Source organism: Mytilus galloprovincialis, chromosome 1, assembly GCF_965363235.1.
Source record: "Mytilus galloprovincialis chromosome 1, xbMytGall1.hap1.1, whole genome shotgun sequence".
NCBI lineage: Eukaryota > Metazoa > Mollusca > Bivalvia > Mytilida > Mytilidae > Mytilus > Mytilus galloprovincialis.
Window position 1 is genome coordinate 76,324,445 of NC_134838.1, and position 19,193 is coordinate 76,343,637.

The 19,193-nt window shown below is 30.8% G+C and overlaps 1 protein-coding gene across 3 annotated transcripts in view; it reads left to right on the forward strand.

The window, feature by feature from the left end:
- The window catches only part of LOC143084114 (multiple PDZ domain protein-like), a 168,947-nt gene extending 155,573 nt beyond the window's left edge, over nt 1-13,374 (forward strand). For 2 of the 3 annotated variants that reach the window (XM_076260524.1, XM_076260538.1), the window contains 5 exons: nt 368-512; nt 6,233-6,402; nt 6,855-6,966; nt 10,831-10,927; nt 11,527-13,374. In XM_076260524.1, the coding sequence (XP_076116639.1) occupies nt 368-512; nt 6,233-6,402; nt 6,855-6,966; nt 10,831-10,927; nt 11,527-11,803 (801 nt within the window). In that variant the 3' untranslated portion in view covers nt 11,804-13,374. Of the gene's footprint in view, nt 1-367; nt 513-1,359; nt 5,225-6,232; nt 6,403-6,854; nt 6,967-10,830; nt 10,928-11,526 lie in introns of those variants that run through there. The other variant, XM_076260532.1, reaches the window with a different exon arrangement.
- Nucleotides 13,375-19,193: the final 5,819 nt, after the last annotated feature.

Below are 19,193 nucleotides of genomic sequence, written 5' to 3' on the forward strand. Positions count from 1 at the left end.
AGACAATATAAATACATTGTCAGCAGTTTATACTGCAACTTTTTGTGAAAAAAATTGTCAAAATTACACATAAAAAGGTGAAAACAATGAGACATGACAGCACAGTCCATGTTGAACCTGGAAACAAATGTTCCCAATGCTATTCATTGATGTTGGGTACCAGTAGACTATACGTGTAGTAGAAATATAAAGCAAAGTTTTATATGTACATCTTTAAAAGTGATACAAATTCCCTGATTACAGTATAAAATACTCTTATAGATTTGTAATATCAATGGCATTTTCTACCATTGTGATACAAATTCTAATAAATGAAAGATATACATTTCTGTTTGTTTATTACAAAACATATTTCTCTGTATTGTAGACATCACTCGGCAAAGTCACATTAACTGTTGGAAGATTAAAAGCTGGATCTCGTGCCTCATCTCGGAAACAGTCAAACCCAGGTGGTCTGAAAAAGTCAGAATCTACTGCTAGCAATAAATCTAAAGGAGGAAGACATTCTAAGAGTAGGTTTTCTTATTCAATATCATACCTCCAACTCACAGACCTCACCCATATATTTATTTTTTGTGTTAAATTATTCATTACAAACTTAATCCAACATTTCTCTTTGAGTTTAATTCTCACAAAGCACCAACAAAGTATTTTAAGCTTTTAATGTTTTTTTTTCTTTTAGATTTTGTACCAGATTGCTAGTTAACCTTTAGTAAACTATTTTTCTTGTGTTGTTGCAGTGTTTTCTATAACGCTTTGTATTCATCACTGCTTTTATTAAGAGTTTGATTTTCAGAATTTTCCATTATTCTAAAATTTAATTTATTACACAAGGATAAGGACAAATGGAACAGTCAGAAATTTTGATATTTTTTAACATTGAACATAAGTGGAATTTTTAACTTTTCTTTCTTAAAACAATATAAAATTGGTACTCAATATCTATATTAAAATTTAAGTTTTATTCATTCATATTTCTGTCGAAAAAAATTTATAATGAAAAATTCCTCATATATTTCACATTATTTTTCTTTGATGGAATTTTTCTTAATTTAAATTATCAACATAATTTATTTAATGGAAAATGGTTTCCCACATCCAGTGATAGACGCATCTTAAATATGCTCCCTATTTTATTTCAAACGTTAAATTTTTCTAATGAGTACCACAAAAATGATAAGCAAGTGAATTTTTTTATTTGTTTAAAGACAAATGAAAGGAAAAAACCTATAAATTTGTCTTTTAATTATTCTTTTTAAGAATCTTACGACGCGTAGATTATATTGGATTCTGAAAATCAGAGATTTACTGTTTCAATGATGTTGTGTGCTAACTATTATTTTATGATTTTTTCCACAGGTCTTCCTTCTTCAAAAAGCTATTAAACCTGGTTATCATTGGTTTAAACAAACTTACTTTCAGTTTGCTGATAGGACATTTCATTATTTTGGCCTTTGCCAGAAATTGACTTTACAAACATTGATAACATTCCATCTATACAGATGTAGAATATATTTGTTATTTTATTGAAAGCAATGAGTCGTCATATTTTATACTTCTCTAGTTAGTTGACAAGAGGAATATTACGAAAATTGAAATTTTAGTGAAATTTTTGTGACGATTATAAATTCTTATTGTTCTAATGGAAATGAATTCCCTATTTGCAAATCAATGTTTTTGTTGAAAATATTGAAGTAAATATCCGTGATAAAGGTTATTCTTTGCAAACTATCGATATTTGCCAATCAGATAAAAAATAGAGAATTCTGAAAAGAAAGATAACTCATGATTGAAGAAAATGATTTGCAAATAGGAATTACAAATATGTTACATACTGTTATGAGAACAGATTTATTTATGGTTGCAATAAGCACTGTTGCTATTTTGTGATAAGATTTTTGTATTTATTGAGATTTTATTTATACATTTAAATTTGGAGAAAAAAAACACAACTTACAAATTTTTGAAATATAATTCTTTTTTTTCCCTGTCGAATTATTTTATAATGACCAGTTATAACCAGGTAATTAGCTTACATGAGTAAGTTATAACAGGGCATGAAGGAGTATACAGCATGTTATTAATGTTGCAGGCCTAACATCTGAACTGAACCAATTCAAAAATTTTCACATTTAAAGATTTACACCTTTACAAGTCCTGAAATCTTGAAAAAGTATCAAAATCTTAAAAAAAAATGTGTTTTCTAGCCTTGAAAAAGAATAGAATTTATGTTTAGACAATTTATGAAAATAGGTTTTTTTTTATGAAACTGGCAATATAGAAATCCATGTCATCAAATTGTTGATTTTTTTTTTTCTACAATCAAAAAAGATGAAAAACCTTTTGTCAAGCTTTCTACAATATTTTGGAATTTACGTTTTATAAGTTACTTCGAGTTTGCATAATTACTCATACAGATATTTGCAATACATGTATCATTATACATTATCAGAAAAAAGTCTATCCATTCTCTTACAAAACACATTGTGCAACCCAGCAATTTGAGTCTACGACCCTTTTTTGAATTGGTTCAATTAATATAGTGACATGGCGCCTTATAAATATGACAGAAAAAAAGAAAATTGGATAAAAAAAAAATGGTTAAGAAATTGGACAGTAGTAGTTGCACATTGGTAAATTGTACTTCACAAAGCATGGTAAGCTATGTAGTTTTTTATTAACCATTTTTTTTGTACAGGTATTTTATCGTCAAGATGTTGTTATTAGATTTTGTTGACCCTGCCATCAGAATTGATGTTATCAAAACAACTTTTTTTGTGTGTTCCTGTGTGCTCCTGTTTTGCAGATTTTTTTTGCATTTCCTAAGTTTGGTTTTGTACTGTTCAGAAATATTTACTCTATGATTATCTTCCCTTCAAGGCTTCTTTGTGGATGACCTTGAAAGTTGTCTCCTTAAATTTAACCATACACATCAGAAATATGAAATTGATTTGTTACAGAGCTAGTAAGAACAACATTTCAAATTCCAAATTTCCCAGTACATTTACTAGTACATGGCTAAAATTACTTTTTTACTGTTTGAAAATTATATAATTAAAATATTTTCTCTTGTCATGATAGACACAGGCTCTTCAGTTTATGACCAAAGACCTTCATATTTCCTAAAGTTGTATCGGCTATTATCAAGTATTTCATATGATTCCTATTCTATATATTATGATCACATATCTCCTGTTTCCATTTTTTTTTTAAAGGAGAGTGATTTTACTCAGTAAAGCGTTTGTAAAAGGCAGTTTCATCAAAACTTTTTGGGCTTTTATGTGATTTGAATAATCTGTTAATTAGAATCAAAAAATGATTTGCCACAAGGGCACCAGTGATTTTTGAGAGAAAGGTCTCTAAACCTAGGTCTTCTCCATGTATAGAGATAAAAAAATAAAAAGAATACACTATAAAAGTGATTAAGATCTTCGTCTAGCCATTGGTCTAACATAGACTTTTAATATACAGCTAGGAATAGATAATCTAGAAATCAATATATATGTTATAAGACAGTATTATCATTATAGTAAATATGCTTTCATTTAAAACAGAAAAACCTGTATGAATAATTTTATTCAAGATTTGCCATATGTTAAAACTAAGTATACAGCAATACTCTTTTAATAATAAAAAAAAAATGGCGATAAATATATCAGCTAGTGGCAGATCCAGAAATTTTCATTAAAAGGGGATGATGGTGGGCTGAGCCCCCAAATTGCTTCAGTGATTCCCTAACTAATTCATCAAATTTTCCCACAAAGATGGGGGGCCAGGGGCTTTCCCTTCTGAATCCCCCTCACAGACACTTGTCTCAGATTTTATTTCCTATATATCTTTATAAATTGTTATATTAAGGTATATAGGGGGAAACAAATTCTAAGACAAGTGCCTGTGATCCCCCGCTGTCAACTTTTTACAATACATAATCTAAAGATTTTTTACATCACATATTTTATTTTGTTAAGAAAGAAACTGTAATAACTTTGTCAGAATTTAAATATTTTCATCTACACTTGGTTTCCCTGATGGTTAGATGTTTGTCTTATGTTAACTTACAAAACTTTTTCTTCTTTTTACATTTTCTTTTTTTCTTTTGTAAGAGTAAATTAACATCATTAATTTCAAGATTTTCAAATTAAACCCTTCCGTTGTTTATATAACAGGGTAGTCCAATTGTTATTTTTGTAAAAAATCTTTATTGTTTTTGAATGTATGTGGATTTTCATTTGCATACCTCATCCATTTTACTAAAGTCTAACACATTTCTACATTGGTGAAAATAACATCATTGGCAGCATGGCATATTTTTAAATGTGCATAGAAGATTTTGTTCAGTATTTGATAGACTTTTCATTTGTAGCAGGTCTTAGTTCTTAAGTTTTATTAGTTCTATTTTTGGTTTGGAAAACAAAGATTAATATTGAAAATTTTCATCCAAATAATTGTCTGAGATAACAAAATGATGAATGGTTACTGCAACTTTTCATGCTGAAAAAAATGAAGTTTATTATTATTATGAAAATTTACATTGTCTTGAATTGTATAATATTTGTTTCATTTGTTAAAAAAAGAAAAGAGAATGCTGCTTGATAGTGCTTACATAAATTGAAAGCTTAGAAATTAGGACAATGTGTATCATCATACTGACTTTAAGAATTAGGGTCAATTTTCAAGAATAATTTCAAACTATGCTTAACTTCAAAGTGTTGCAGCTCCATGTTCATTGAGGTTCTAACAATATTTTGGCTGATCTCTAAACAGGGATAAACCAAATTACATTTCAATGGTAGTATCTATACCTCCATATTCATCATCACTCAATAAGAAATAAATCAAAAATGCATATTTTTTTTTTAGTTAAACGAAATGATTGTGTTCCTTCTTGTTTCATTTTACCATAAGTTTTTTTTTTTAAACACCAAGATGGGGAATTTTTTTTTTGTCTGTTTAGTGTGTGTATTTTATTGCCTTGGTATTAGCATAGGGTTCATATGGGAAGGGCAAAATTACTGAAGGCATTTTATTTGTACAACTAAAGTTTTATCGCCATGGAAACATAAACATTTTCATGAGGTTGCTTTTTACTTTTATATATTTTTGTACAGTTGTTAGTTATTATGTTTGTAAATAAGATGTTTCTGTTCATGGTTTTCTTGAAGTATATTTTAGGGTTATGGAAAATGTTGACATATAAATAAAACAGAAAATAAATTTTAAACAATATATTTTGTTATTGTTTATTTTACTGATTGCTGACAAAGTTGGGCTGGTAATGTTTAAAATGAAAATGCAAAAAGTCTTGTAGAACTAAGAGTGATATTCATTGGTGAACAGAGATTATTGGGGTTTTTTTTCTTGTTGGTTTGTCTTGACAAGGCTTACAACATGTTATTTTTTGGCAGATTGCAGCATTTTGACAAGATTCTTTTGTTTTGTGTCTGAAATACTTGGGGGAGGGGGGGGGGAGAAACAGTCTTGTGCAAATGCTAAGAATGGAGACAAAGCTGAACAAAATTTGCACATTAGTTTCTAAAGTAAACCTGATACTGGCTTGTACAAAATTATGATATAGAAAATAAGAACATATTTTGGTTTTGACACAAAACTCCATGTTGCAAGAAAGGTAATAGGGTTATAAGTTAAATTACAGAAGCCCTCTAGATTTTTTTTAATTTTGATAAATGCACTCCATGTCATATTGGAAACATCAGTGATGGTTTTTGAGGCAGTAACAAAATGGTAAGCATAATGTAAATGTCCATTTAACTTTGTGTAAATTGTGACATTTTAAATAAATTATATTTATTATATCTGGAGACATAGGCGATATTTCTCTTACTTTGATGTAATCCTGCTAATTTTATGTCTTAAACTTCCCAAATTTAGTCAAATATTGGTTGATTGAATTGTTTAAATAATGGGTATAATTACATTGAAATATGCAAGTATAGACTATTTATTTGCATGCTTGAAAACTGATCTAAGTTCACATACCTACTAGGATCCAAGTTGTTCCTCTTTTTGATACAAAAAGGTACTTTTTGGTTGGGGGATGACAATTGTCAATCGTTGTTTTCTTTAAAATGTAAGAGATAAAAATTTGAAGCAAGGGCAACTGTCATAATATTTATATATCCAGAGGAAGTTTATTATACCTTATATCTGTCAAGTGAGTTTTGTGTTTGATTTTTTTATTAAAATTACAAACTTTCCCTACTTCATGTTTTAGCTGTTAGTGAAGACTTGAACCATGTACGAATTGTAGAACTAACCCATGATGTGTCAGGGTCCCTGGGATTGAGTATAGCAGGTGGTATTGGTAGTTCACTAGGGGATACTGCTGTTCTGATAGCTAACCTAACACCAGGGGGAGCTGCTGCCAGATCACAGAAACTAAAGGTATGTCAGAGAAGGGATCTTTATCTTTAGGATCAAGTATGGCTGATTGTATTGGGAATTCTTTTTGAACTTTCGTCATTTGTGAAAACAAGCCATTGTCAAAAGGGGTTTTGTCATTGCCATTCCATTATTTAAAACATGAATGCATTAAAAACATACTTGTTTCATACATTGTATTAGGTGAAATATATTTCAATAGTTATGAAGACATGGAGAATTATATACAGATGTGATATAGATGACAGTTTGCTTCAGTATTTTTTTAGTAGCAGCAAACAATTAATATTTTTTTCACATCCAGGTTGACTTCATATAATATAATATATGTGTAATTTCTTTAAAAAAAAATACAGTGCATGAAAGTTTTGATAGTTATAATGAGTTTATATAAAAGATCATTCTTTTCTTTTGACCTTAAATAAGACATTGATATTTTAATATATACATTACAGATTGGAGATAAAATTATCCAGATAAACGACAGAGAAACAGATGGAATGTCACATGATGATGCTGTACAGTTACTGAAATCTGGTGGTCCAGTTACCTTAATGGTAACTCAAGGTAAGATAGATGGGATTACTCATGATGATGCTGTACAGTTACTGAAATCTGGTGGTCCAGTTACCTTAATGGTAACTCAAGGTAAGTTAGATGGGATTACTCATGATGATACTGTACAGTTACTGAAATCTGGTGGTCCAATTACCTTAATGGTAACTCAAGGTAAGTTAGATGGGATTACTCATGATGATGCTGTACAGTTACTGAAATCTGGTGGTCCAATTACCTTAATGGTAACTCAAGGTAAGTTAGATGGGATTACTCATGATGATGCTGTACAGTTACTGAAATCTGGTGGTCCAATTACCTTAATGGTAACTCAAGGTAAGATAGATGGGATTACTCATAATGATGCTGTACAGTTACTGAAATCTGGTGGTCCAGTTACCTTAATGGTAACTCAAGGTAAGTTAAATGGGATTACTCATGATGATGCTGTACAGTTATTTAAATCTGGTGGTCTAGTTACCTTAATGGTAACTCAAGGTAAGATAAATAGTCTGATGAATAATACTGATATCTGGTGGTTTAGTTACCTTAATGGCAACTCAAGGTAAGTTAGATGGTCTGATGAATGATACTGAAATATTGTCGTCCTGCAAGTTACCTTAATGAATGACATCCCTCCTACCCTCTTTTATCGTAACACAATCTGTGCGCCAAAATGAATTTAAATGGATATAAAGTATAATACAAGAAAACAAAAAATAGATCATAATATTATCTGCAATTAATACAATAATTATTTTTATATTACCGCAAAAATTTTAATTTTTCGTCGTATATTGCTATCACGTTGGCGTCGTCGTCGTCGTCGTTGTCCGAATACTTTTAGTTTTCGCACTCTAACTTTAGTAAAAGTGAATAGAAATCTATGAAATTTTAACACAAGGTTTATGACCACAAAAGGAAGGTTGGGATTGATTTTGGGAGTTTTGATCCCAACATTTTAGGAATTAGGGGCCAAAAAAGGGCCCAAATAAGCATTATTCTTGGTTTTTGCACAATAACTTTAGTTTAAGTAAATAGAAATCAATGAAATTTAAACACAAGGTTTATGACCACAAAAGGAAGGTTAGTATTGATTTTGGGAGTTGAGGTCTGAACAGTTTAGGAATTAGGGGCCAAAAAGGGGCCCAAGTAAGCATTATTCTTGGTTTTCGCACCAGAACTTTAGTTTAAGTAAATAGAAATCTATGAAATTTTGACACAAGGTTTATGACCACAAAAGGAAGGTTGGTATTGATTTTGGGAGTTGAGGTCTGAACAGTTTAGGAATTAGGGGCCAAAAAGGGGCCCAAGTAAGCATTATTCTTGGTTTTCGCACCATAACTTTAGTTTAAGTAAATAGAAATCTATGAAATTTAAACACAAGGTTTATGACTACTAAAGTAAGGTGGGGTTTGATTTTGGGAGTTTTGGTCCCTACAGTTTAGGAATAAGGGGCCCAAAGGGTCCAAAATTGAACTTAGTTTGATTTCATCAAAAATTGAATAATTGGGGTTCTTTGATATGCCAAATCTAACTGTGTATGTAGATTCTTAATTTTTGGTCCCGTTTTCAAATTGGTCTACATTAAGGTCCAAAGGGTCCAAAATTAAACTTAGTTTGATTTTGACAAAAATTGAATCCTTGGGGTTCTTTGATATGCTGAATCTAAAAATGTACTTAGATTTTTATACCCCCGCTTTAAAAAAGGGGGGGTATACTGTTTTACCTCTGTCTGTCCGTCAGTCCGTCCGTCAGTCCGTCCGTCAGTCCGTCCGTCAGTCCGTCAGTCCGTCCGTCAGTCAGTCCGTCCCATGAAACTTTCGTCACATTTTTCTCAGGAACTACACATCCACCCTTTCTGTAATTTGGTATCAACATTTATATATGTCAGCCATACCGTGTGATGCGTTTTCAGATTCATCACTTGACAACTTCCTGTTTACCGAACACTTGTCTGATTTTACACATGATAGCCAAGTTGAAAATTTTCGTCACATTTTTCTCAGGAACTACAATACAAGGATTTCTGAAATTTGGTTTCAGGATTTATATAAGTCAGCTATACCGTGTGATGTGTTTTCAGATTCATCACTCGACAACTTCCTGTTTACCGAACACTTGTATGATTTTACACATGATAGCCAAGTTGAAAATTTTCGTCACATTTTTCTCAGGAACTACAATACAAGGATTTCTGAAATTTGGTTTCAGGATTTATATAAGTCAGCTATACCGTGTGATGCGTTTTCAGATTCATCACTTGACAACTTCCTGTTTACCGAACAGTTGTATGATTTTACACATGATAGCCAAGTTAAAAATTTTCGTCACATTTTTCTCAGGAACTACAATACAAGGATTTCTGAAATTTGGTTTCAGGATTTTTATAAGTCAGCTATACCGTGTGATGCGTTTTCAGATTCATCACTCGACAACTTCCTGTTTACCGAACACTTGCATATTTTTACACTATTAATATTATCCACTTGCGGCGGGGGTATCATCAGTGAGCAGTAGCTCGCAGTTTCACTTGTTGATTATTGGCCCAGTTTTCAAGTTGGTCCAAATCGGGTCCAAATTAAACTTTGTTTGATTTCATCAAAAATTGAATAATTGGGGTTCTTTGATATGCCAAATCTTACTGTGTATGTAGATTCTTAATTTTTAGTCCCGTTTTCAAATTGGTCTACATTAAAGTCCAAAGGGTCCAAAATTAAACTAAGTTTGATTTTAACAAAAATTGAATTCTTGAGCTTTTTTGATATGCTGAATCTAAACATGTACTTAGATTTTTGATTATGGGCCCAGTTTTCAAGTTGGTTCAAATCAGGATCCAAAATTATTATATTAAGTATTGTGCAATAGCAAGAACATTTCAATTGCACAGTATTCAGCAATAGCAAGAAATCTTCAATTGCACAGTATTGTGCAATAGCAAGAAATTTTCAGTTGCACAGTATTGTGCAATAGCAAGAAATCTTCAATTGCACAGTATTGTGCAATAGCAAATATTTTCAATTGCACAGTATTGCACAATAGCAAGAAATATCTAATTGCACAATATTGTGCAATAGCAAGAAATTTTCAATTGATTGGCATTATCTTTCTTTGTCCAGAATGGTAGTTGAATCAACTTAAACCATTGTTTTATACAATATACAATGTATATTCACTTTTACTACCAACTGATAAATTAAAACAATCTTTACCATTCAGTGATAACAAGCACCTTTTGTTACATTTTAATATTTTATGATGTATTTAAATGAGTAGTTATTGTTGCAAACTCCATTAGAAATTTGAATTGAGATCAGTTTTGGAAAAAGGGAAAGGGGGATGTGAAAAAAAAAATGGGGGGGGGGGGGGTTAAATTTTTCTCATTTCAGATTTCATAAAAAAAAAGAAAATTTCTTCAAACATTTTTTTGAGAGGATTAATATTCAACAACATAGTGAATTGCTCAAAGGAAAAAAAAGTATTTTAAGTTCATTAGACCACATTCATTCTGTGTCAGAAACCTATGCTGTGTCAACTATTAAATCACAATCCAAATTTAGAGCTGAATCCAGCTTGAATGTTGTGTCCATACTTGCCCCAACCGTTCAGGGTTCAACCTCTGCGGTCGTATAAAGCTGCACCCTGCGGAGCATCTGGTTAATGATAGGTATTATTCAGGTTAGATTAATATTATTGGATTAAATTTTATGTAGACTGAAGTTGAGAACTAATGATATGATTTTGAAGCAATCCCTTAAATACTTTAAACTCACACTTGGTTAAAACCATAGTCAGTGTTCAGTTTCTTGAATAAAATGTATTCCAAGTTGAACACAAATCTCGAACATTTACACTATTTGCATGTTATAATTACAGGAGAAGAGACCAGAGTTAGTGTGACTGGTGGTAAAGCTTCCAGGCCAGTTAGTGCTGATATGACACCACAAGATAATGCTGTATTTGATGATGATGGGTTAGTACATTCTTTTGAGTACAAGTACCAGTATGCTAAAGTTAAAGAAAATTACAATTTATTAATACTTACATGTGGTATGGTTGCCACTGAGACAACTCTCCTCGAGGTATCAAAGGATGTAGAAGTTTATGGACGTTTAAAACTTGAGAAAAGAGCATTCATTCATATTCTTTATGCCTCACAGAGAAAAATTCAGAGTTTGTAAATGAATTAACTTCTATCAGACTGTCTGTCACTACATTTGTTTGTTGGTTTTTGCCTGAAAAAAAGACTATAGGTACATTTTTTTAAGAACAGTTGCATATTTATATTACAAAATCATGGTCACTGGATATTTTTTTTTCTCTAAAATATCTGTTGTTGAACATTTCAATTAAGAATCAGAGTTTTTGTGTCAAAATCTTCTGTTGTTTAAAAACTAAAACAATTTTATTTAGATTAACAGTTCAAGATGTACATGTGCAAAATATTCTGATTCGTCTTAACTTTCACCAATTACCAGTTGTTGAACTTATATCAAATACTTTTTTATTGTTCAAGGAAAAAAGTTTGTCTTGAAAGTGAATTCTATACTTTAACCTCAATTTTGTTTACAGAGCTCCACCTCAGTGCAAGACTATAACATTGAACAGGGGACCAGCTGGATTAGGGTTCTCTATTGTAGGAGGTCATGGAAGTCCACATGGAGATTTACCAATCTATGTCAAGAGTGTGTTTGCCCAAGGTGCTGCATCAGTGGAAGGAAACCTGAAACGTGGTGACCAGATATTGTCAGTGAATGGACAAAGTTTAGAAGGATGCACGCACGAAGAAGCTGTTAATATTCTCAAAAATGCAAAGGGAAATGTCACTTTAATGGTTTTAAGCTCATAGCAATTTTTATCATGCAACATAGAAGATTTTGTTTATACATAGAAGAGATTAGGACAAAGAAAGATCTGAACATCAATATATTCCAACACTGATGTGTTCATGGATATGTTTTGCAATAATTACATTACAGTTTACACATGATGTTTGTTAACCAATTTTCTTGCAACTTGCCAGTTGAATATGACCTTGAACTACAGCTGTTTTAAGAAAAGTATTGCGATCATCATTGCTCAGAACCGATTTGCTTTAAGTGATTTTATAATAGATTTTCCTGAAATCCATTTTAGCAATGTAAATCACAACACTTAACTTTTTAAAATAGAAACTTAAAAATTAAATTAGAATTAAAACTTGTAAGGGAATTGGTTAATGTTTGCTTGTTTTTGGTTGTAATTTTGCAGAGCTGGTGCTCTACAAAATTTTACAATGTAATTACCATTATTATCAGTCTAAACACTGATTTTTTTTATTTCTAAAGCTCACACAATATTTGTTTTTATACAATTTGTATGACATGTTGACTACATATTTTTTTAACGCTAGCTTATAGATAAATGTAGAAATTTCATTCAGTCTGTCAGTGAAAGCACTCAATAGTATAAACTGACATACTATTATGAATTAACGTTAAGAGAATTTGTATTTTTTACTTACGATTTAGTTTAGAGTTTGGTTGTGTTTTAGTTAATATTTGGTTGTTGTTGAAGGTGATAATGCAGAAACTTCTCATAAGACGTACATTCAAGGGAGGTAATTTTGTACGTCTAATAAGTCTGTGCAATTGGTTGCAATAACATTAAATGAATAACTTATTGGATAAGAGAAATAACAGACCAGCATTGTATGGTCAAATTCATGCACACTTTTAAGTGAATATAGGCAAAGTATTTAATTGTTTTCAAAAGAAAGTAGAATTGCTCAAATAAAGATCAGTGTTTAAATTTTACCAAAATTACTAGAGTTTTTTAAAAGTTATACTAAACATGGCCTTCTTTGAGAAACCATGCTTTTCATTGTGTAAGTCCAATTTGCATTTTTTACAATATGAGATGTGTGTATTACCATTATAGTCATAAACTGGTGTTTTAAAACAATCTTGTCTACGAGCAGATAAAACATTAAATGATGAGAAGTTTTGTTATTAGTTTAGAAAAAGAAGCAAGTGGTTAAAAATGTATTAGATTAAGTATTCATAATATGATCACAAAGTAAAATATGTATGGTCTATGTTTTTCTACCATTTATTAATTAATAAAATAACACTTAAGGTGGCTCGGGCCTATTCGAAGTTTCTATCAGAAGTGCTGTATTTTTTGTTATTTTATTCTTTACAGAAAGTGATTCAAATTGGTCGAAAAAAAATATGGGGTCACAGACCATTTAAGCTCAAAATTTTACTTTTAAACAGGTATGTAAAAGGGACCATTTTCAATGAAATGATAGGGAAGGTGTTGACATATTTTTATCGGAATATCAAAAAAACGTTCTATGACACTTGGTCCAAAACTGTAAAATAAAAAGCTGAAACACAGCTGCAAAGAATGAGCAAATAAAAAACATAGGTCACTGATTATTTTGCATTAAAATCCAAATTTTGGTGGGAAAATGGTGAAATTGGTTGAGATGTCATTTTGAGCCTTTCACAGTTACACATAAGAACGATAATATTTTTAGTGACCTAACTACAATGATTTAACATTTCTAATCAATCAAAATATTTTTAAAAATGGAATGGAATATATGACACATACTCTTTGTGTGCATTGTAATTCATGCGTGAAATTATGCGTAGTAGAATAGTTCCGATCCACCTTAATACTTATCACTTTGGTTCAATTTCAAAACTCAGCTCATCATATTCTATTCACTAAAAGTTGAGCATGAACTTTTTCTCCATTCTATTTGTTGTTGACAATTGAAAACCTTTTAATTTTTGAAACACCACTCATTATTCTAAATCAAATCTGTCCATCTATACTATCAAGCACTTTGATTTATTTAAATCATGCTTCAATAGATCTTAAAATAAAAATGTATATCAGGTTTTATAATCCAGACATATACAGAAGGAAAAGAACTATAATGATATTCAAGTATAAATATTCAGAGCAACACAGAAATTTGGTTTTAACTCTATAAAATACAGAGGAAAATTATCATGCAATAATCTTATATGTTTATATTTTCAAAAGCTTAATTGTCCTGAATATGCATGAATTATTTATAATGGACATCAAGCAAGCAGCAATTAATCAAATATTTAGAATGAAAAGGCTGTAATGGACATTATTCAGCTTGGCAAAATATCACAATTTAATCAATTTTTACTTGATAATGAATGTACAATGACATTTCTTGTGCTCATTGAGATTTTAATAGAAGGCATACTGACTAGGTCAGACTTGATGGTTGTTCATATATACGATTTTTATCTTTTTTAAAGTCAGTAAAATCTTTATATCCAGCTTTAGATGGTATATGATTTTATATTTTACCATTATCCATTTACACGAGGTTGTGTTTAAGTTTGATAATCAAATTTTTGTACAGATCAATAGGTTTAAATGTTGATTTTTATTTTCCAGATTTTAGAATTGTTAACATATCATATCATTTGATCATTTTTCAGTTGTTATATCAAGATTTATACCAATTTATATATTCATCAAATAATTAAAACATAATTGATTTGGTTTTCTCTTGTTTTTCTTTTTTCTTGGACACATGAAATGATCGATATTTCTGTCAATACTCAATAGAGACATCATGAAAGGCAACTGTTGCCTGTTGCCGCAACATGAGTATAATTTATATAAAAGTAAAGAACAATTGATTGATTATTAGTTTTAATGCCACTTTTAAGCGCCAGTTTTTATTGGTGGAGGAAACTGGAGTGCCCAGAAAAAATTTGACCTTTTATAGGAAAACTGACAATCCTAGTCAATCAAAATTAGAGGCAAGTGCACCCACACAGGCAGGGGTTCGAACTCACAATCTCAGTGCTGACTGGCTAGTGATTACACTATGAACACTTGGTCACTGAGTCACCTAAAAGTAGGCAATGCGACAAATTTCCAACAAAGATTAAATGAAGTGGACTTGAGCAATTATAGGCAACCATAAAGCCTTTAACAATGAAAAAAAACACCTTATAAAGTCAGCTACAAACGACCCTGACATGAAAAATTTGAAACAATTCAATTGAGAATAATGACCTTATTTATAACAAAACAGAAAACAAAAAAAAAATATGACAGGCATGAACCAACAACAACCACTGAACTTCAGTATTGGAATAAAACCACTGTTTCTATGGCTTCTTGATGAACTGAACTGTTGATGTCAGTCTCAATTTAATTTCCTTTTCTGCTGAAGTTCAAGAAATTTTAGGTAGGTTAAAAACCATCAAATTTGTTTGAATCCAAGATTAATCTCTCAATACACAGCTCATCTGTAGCTGTTTTGACAATCTTTGAGTATTATTTTAGTTGATTAATCTTTGGCTTTCCCAATTCTCTTAATGTTTTTAGCAAAAGGTATGAGAAATAAATACATACAAACCTATAAGAACATTCTATTTGGATGAACATCTTGATTTGTGATTTACCTTTACCAAAGAAATCAATGAAATTTAGTACTAATGAATCAGAATTAGTCCACAGTATTTTGTGTGTCAATTTGGATATATATATCTTGTATTTCATATAATATATTTCTTGTATAGCCTGGCTATAAAAAAAGAAGATGTGGTATGATGGACAACTTTTCACAAGAGACCAAATGACAGGAAGTAAAAGAAATAGATCATAAACACAATTGAATAAGTAGACAGCTCTCTCACAAGCTAACAAAACCTAACTATGGGGACACATTCTCTTGCATCCACACAGCCTTGCAGTAAATATAAAAAAGATTACACTTTTCCACCAACATAATTATTTAAAAGAAAGGTTCACAGAACTTAACAAGGTACATCATTTCATTTGTTTCATACATATCCTACCCTCCTGTTCTTAATAGTTTGGCAGTTGGTTTTCTGTGTTTCCCATAAAATCTTTTGAATACATCATTCCTATAAATTTTACTTCATACATGAGATTCTCAAAATGAATGAAAGAAGCTAGCATTGTCTCATAAATTCATGTCACACCAGTTTGCAAAATTGTAGAGAAATTGAATCTCCCATAGCACTCTAAATTTAAACACATGTGAAAATGTCTCAGCTTCACAACCAGTTATCATGCATATCCAAGTTAATGATACCGACAAACTGAGGGAAGAAAATGTGACTTTTACCCTACTTGAAATGAATTGTGCAAATTACCTGGTTTGTACTAACATGAGCAACACAACGGGTGCCACATGTAGAGCAGGATCTGTTTACCCTTGCGGAGGGAGGACCCCAGATCACTCGTTTTTGGTTGGGTTTGTGCTTAGTCTCACTGTCAGTTTATTTCAACTTATGAGTTTGAATGTCCCTTAGGCATCATTCACCTCTCTTTGAATCAAATGGACTATATATCTCCAAAAGGAAATAGTGTTAAATAGCATGTATTTCCTTCATTTAGGGTTGTTTCTTACAAGAAAGCAATTGAACCAAGGGTATCTAATGGCGAAACTCAAAGATATAGCAGCATGATAGGTGCCACTGGCTGAGTCGATTCTGCTTCCACTCAAAGAGCATCTGACATCATCCCATTTTGACTTGTTGGTGTAGTTTGAATTGCTCAATTTGTAGTTTGAATTGCTCAGTCCTCAGTTTTCTTTGTTATTTTTTGATGCCCCTGCTGCAGCAGAGGGGGAATGAGTGTTCCCCTTGTCTGTATGTCTGAAAATAAGTTTCTGTTCTCTTACTTAAGTTTGCATCACCCAAATGATATGAAACTTACCAGGTATCAATGGGTATACAATAATCTAGGAAAACAAAAATTTTGAATTGGTTGCCTCCCTTTTAGTTCTCGAGTTATGTCCCTTTATAAAATTGTATGCACAAAATGACATCATCTGTGCCACATGGACATGGGACAGACACATTCTCCATTTATATATAATTTTTTTTCTGTGACTTTTCTTTTTAACCATTGTATTCTTTTACTAATGATATGTTGAGGCCTTTTTGTTTCTTCCTTTTCTTCTACACTGATTTAATTATGAGAAAGAAATGTATATTGACTGTTTAACATCAATTGATGTCATCAAGTTATAATAATAAGTTTCCAGTACACAAATAAAGAAAAACACACATATGACTTCCAAGTTTCCAGTACACAAATAAAGAAAAACACACATATGACTTCCAGAACTTTATTATTATACAGAAATTTTTAGACTAGACTGTTTATTCTTACCCAATAACAATAATTACATCTTACTTAATATTTGTACTTTAATGCTTGTATGGTACTTTTGGCAATTTATATAACAAACTTATATGAAGACAATCTATACTACATAAATAAAATTTGCTGGCTATATTAAAATGTCAATTCTTAAAATAGTGTTTTATCTAAACTTTGTTTAAAGGAATAGAGCTATTTTGGAATGTTTTTTGTTGGCACAAAATTATTTTTTTCATACAGATCCTGTGACTTATTTATGCAAACATAAAGATGGCCAGAGAGAATGAGAGATTTTTTTTCAATTTCATTTTCTTTAAAATGGTGTTTAATCTAAATTTGCAAAAAAAATATTTTACACTTTAGGATTTAAACATGCCAAATTTGTTTTTATGTCAAAAGTTCCAAATATCTCCTAAAAATAGATATCTATCCAAGCTAAGTGTGTATCACATTAAAACTCTAAACTATTTCTGAACATTTCTGAATAATATTTATATTGTACTAGGTATACAGGAATCATCTGGCTATATTCAAGTAAAAAACTAACAAAAATATAACAAAAAAGCATGCAACAACTTTTACATGTATAAAATGCAATTGTAAAACAACCCTAATTGTAACCATCGAAAACAATTACCCTGGTATATAATTACAACCAACAAGGATCAGTTTATTAACTTTATACTTAGCACCAGTTAAAACAACATTGCATAAAAAATAAGTGCAGCATTAATTTTACTCTTTTAAAATGAAACTCAGTAAAATTTATATGCAAAATTCATGCAATAAAACTTTAAAAATCCGGTAATGAGTATTAAAAATGAAGATAAACATGAAAAAAATATGTTATCTTTATCAACTAAAAATTTTGCAATTCATTATGGAAATAAAATTCAAAGATACTAATATAAGGGCTTTTCAAGAAATAATGAACTTGATTAGAAGTTGTCGTTTTGTTGTAGCAAGGTCGCCACAAAAAAATCTACCAAGGTCACAGGTATAGTCGCCGTCAGCTGAAATTCGTAGCGGTTATTGGTAAAAATAATCTAAACTATCAATCGCGTTCACTCGAGATATAGTTTTTCACATTCCATTCAAAAATCGCAAAAAGAAAAACCACTACTGACCTATCTTTTAAGTGATCACACTGTAATAATCCTGACCTTCACATTTTCCAGAATATTTTCCATTGTAATTCCGCCATCTTCGTTTCTATGAGGATCATTTGTTTACATATGACATTTGTCACTGTACGCAGTTTCCTGAAATGTTCCTTTCATTGATGTGATAAGGTTTCCCGCGCTTTATGCAAATTTTATGAAATTGAACTCCACGGAAACACTTCCGGTAAAAACAATGGCTGATTCCACCATTCAAAATCGTCTATGAAAAAGTGAAGGTCAGGATTATTACAGTGCGATCACTTAAAAGGTAGGTCAGTAGTGGTTTTTCTTTTTGCGATTTATGAATGGAATGTGAAAAACTATATCTCGAGTGAACGTGATTGATAGTTTAGATTATTTTTACCGATAACCGCTACGAATTTCAGCTGACGGCGACTATAGATTTAACTGTACTAGAGCTACATAATAATCTTTACTTAATTTCAATCTTGAGCAAAAAAGAAATCAATCAAAATATTAAATGTTCATGTGTCATAGAGGGAGCAATTACAATAATCACAATTTCTTGAAATCACTTTTATTGGAACAATACATTTTTCCCATGTATTAAAATCATTGTTTCTGGAAAAGTCCATAATAATTTAAAACTTGGTTAAAAAATAAAAATATATAGAAGGTTTTTTGGCTCTTTTAAATTGAAAATCAAAAATTGTTTTAGTTTATAAAATAGCCTTTCAGGATAATTTAAGCATGTTACTGAAGTCAAAGTAATATCCCCTTGACAACTGAATTTTCCAAAACTGCAGTATTTGAATAATATCACAGTTTTCGTGTACCAGTAGAATTAACATACCTGGTAGATTTTTGTAAAGGTTTTAAGAATTTAACTATTTTTTAAAATATAAGGGTCGAAAACGGCTTTTATTA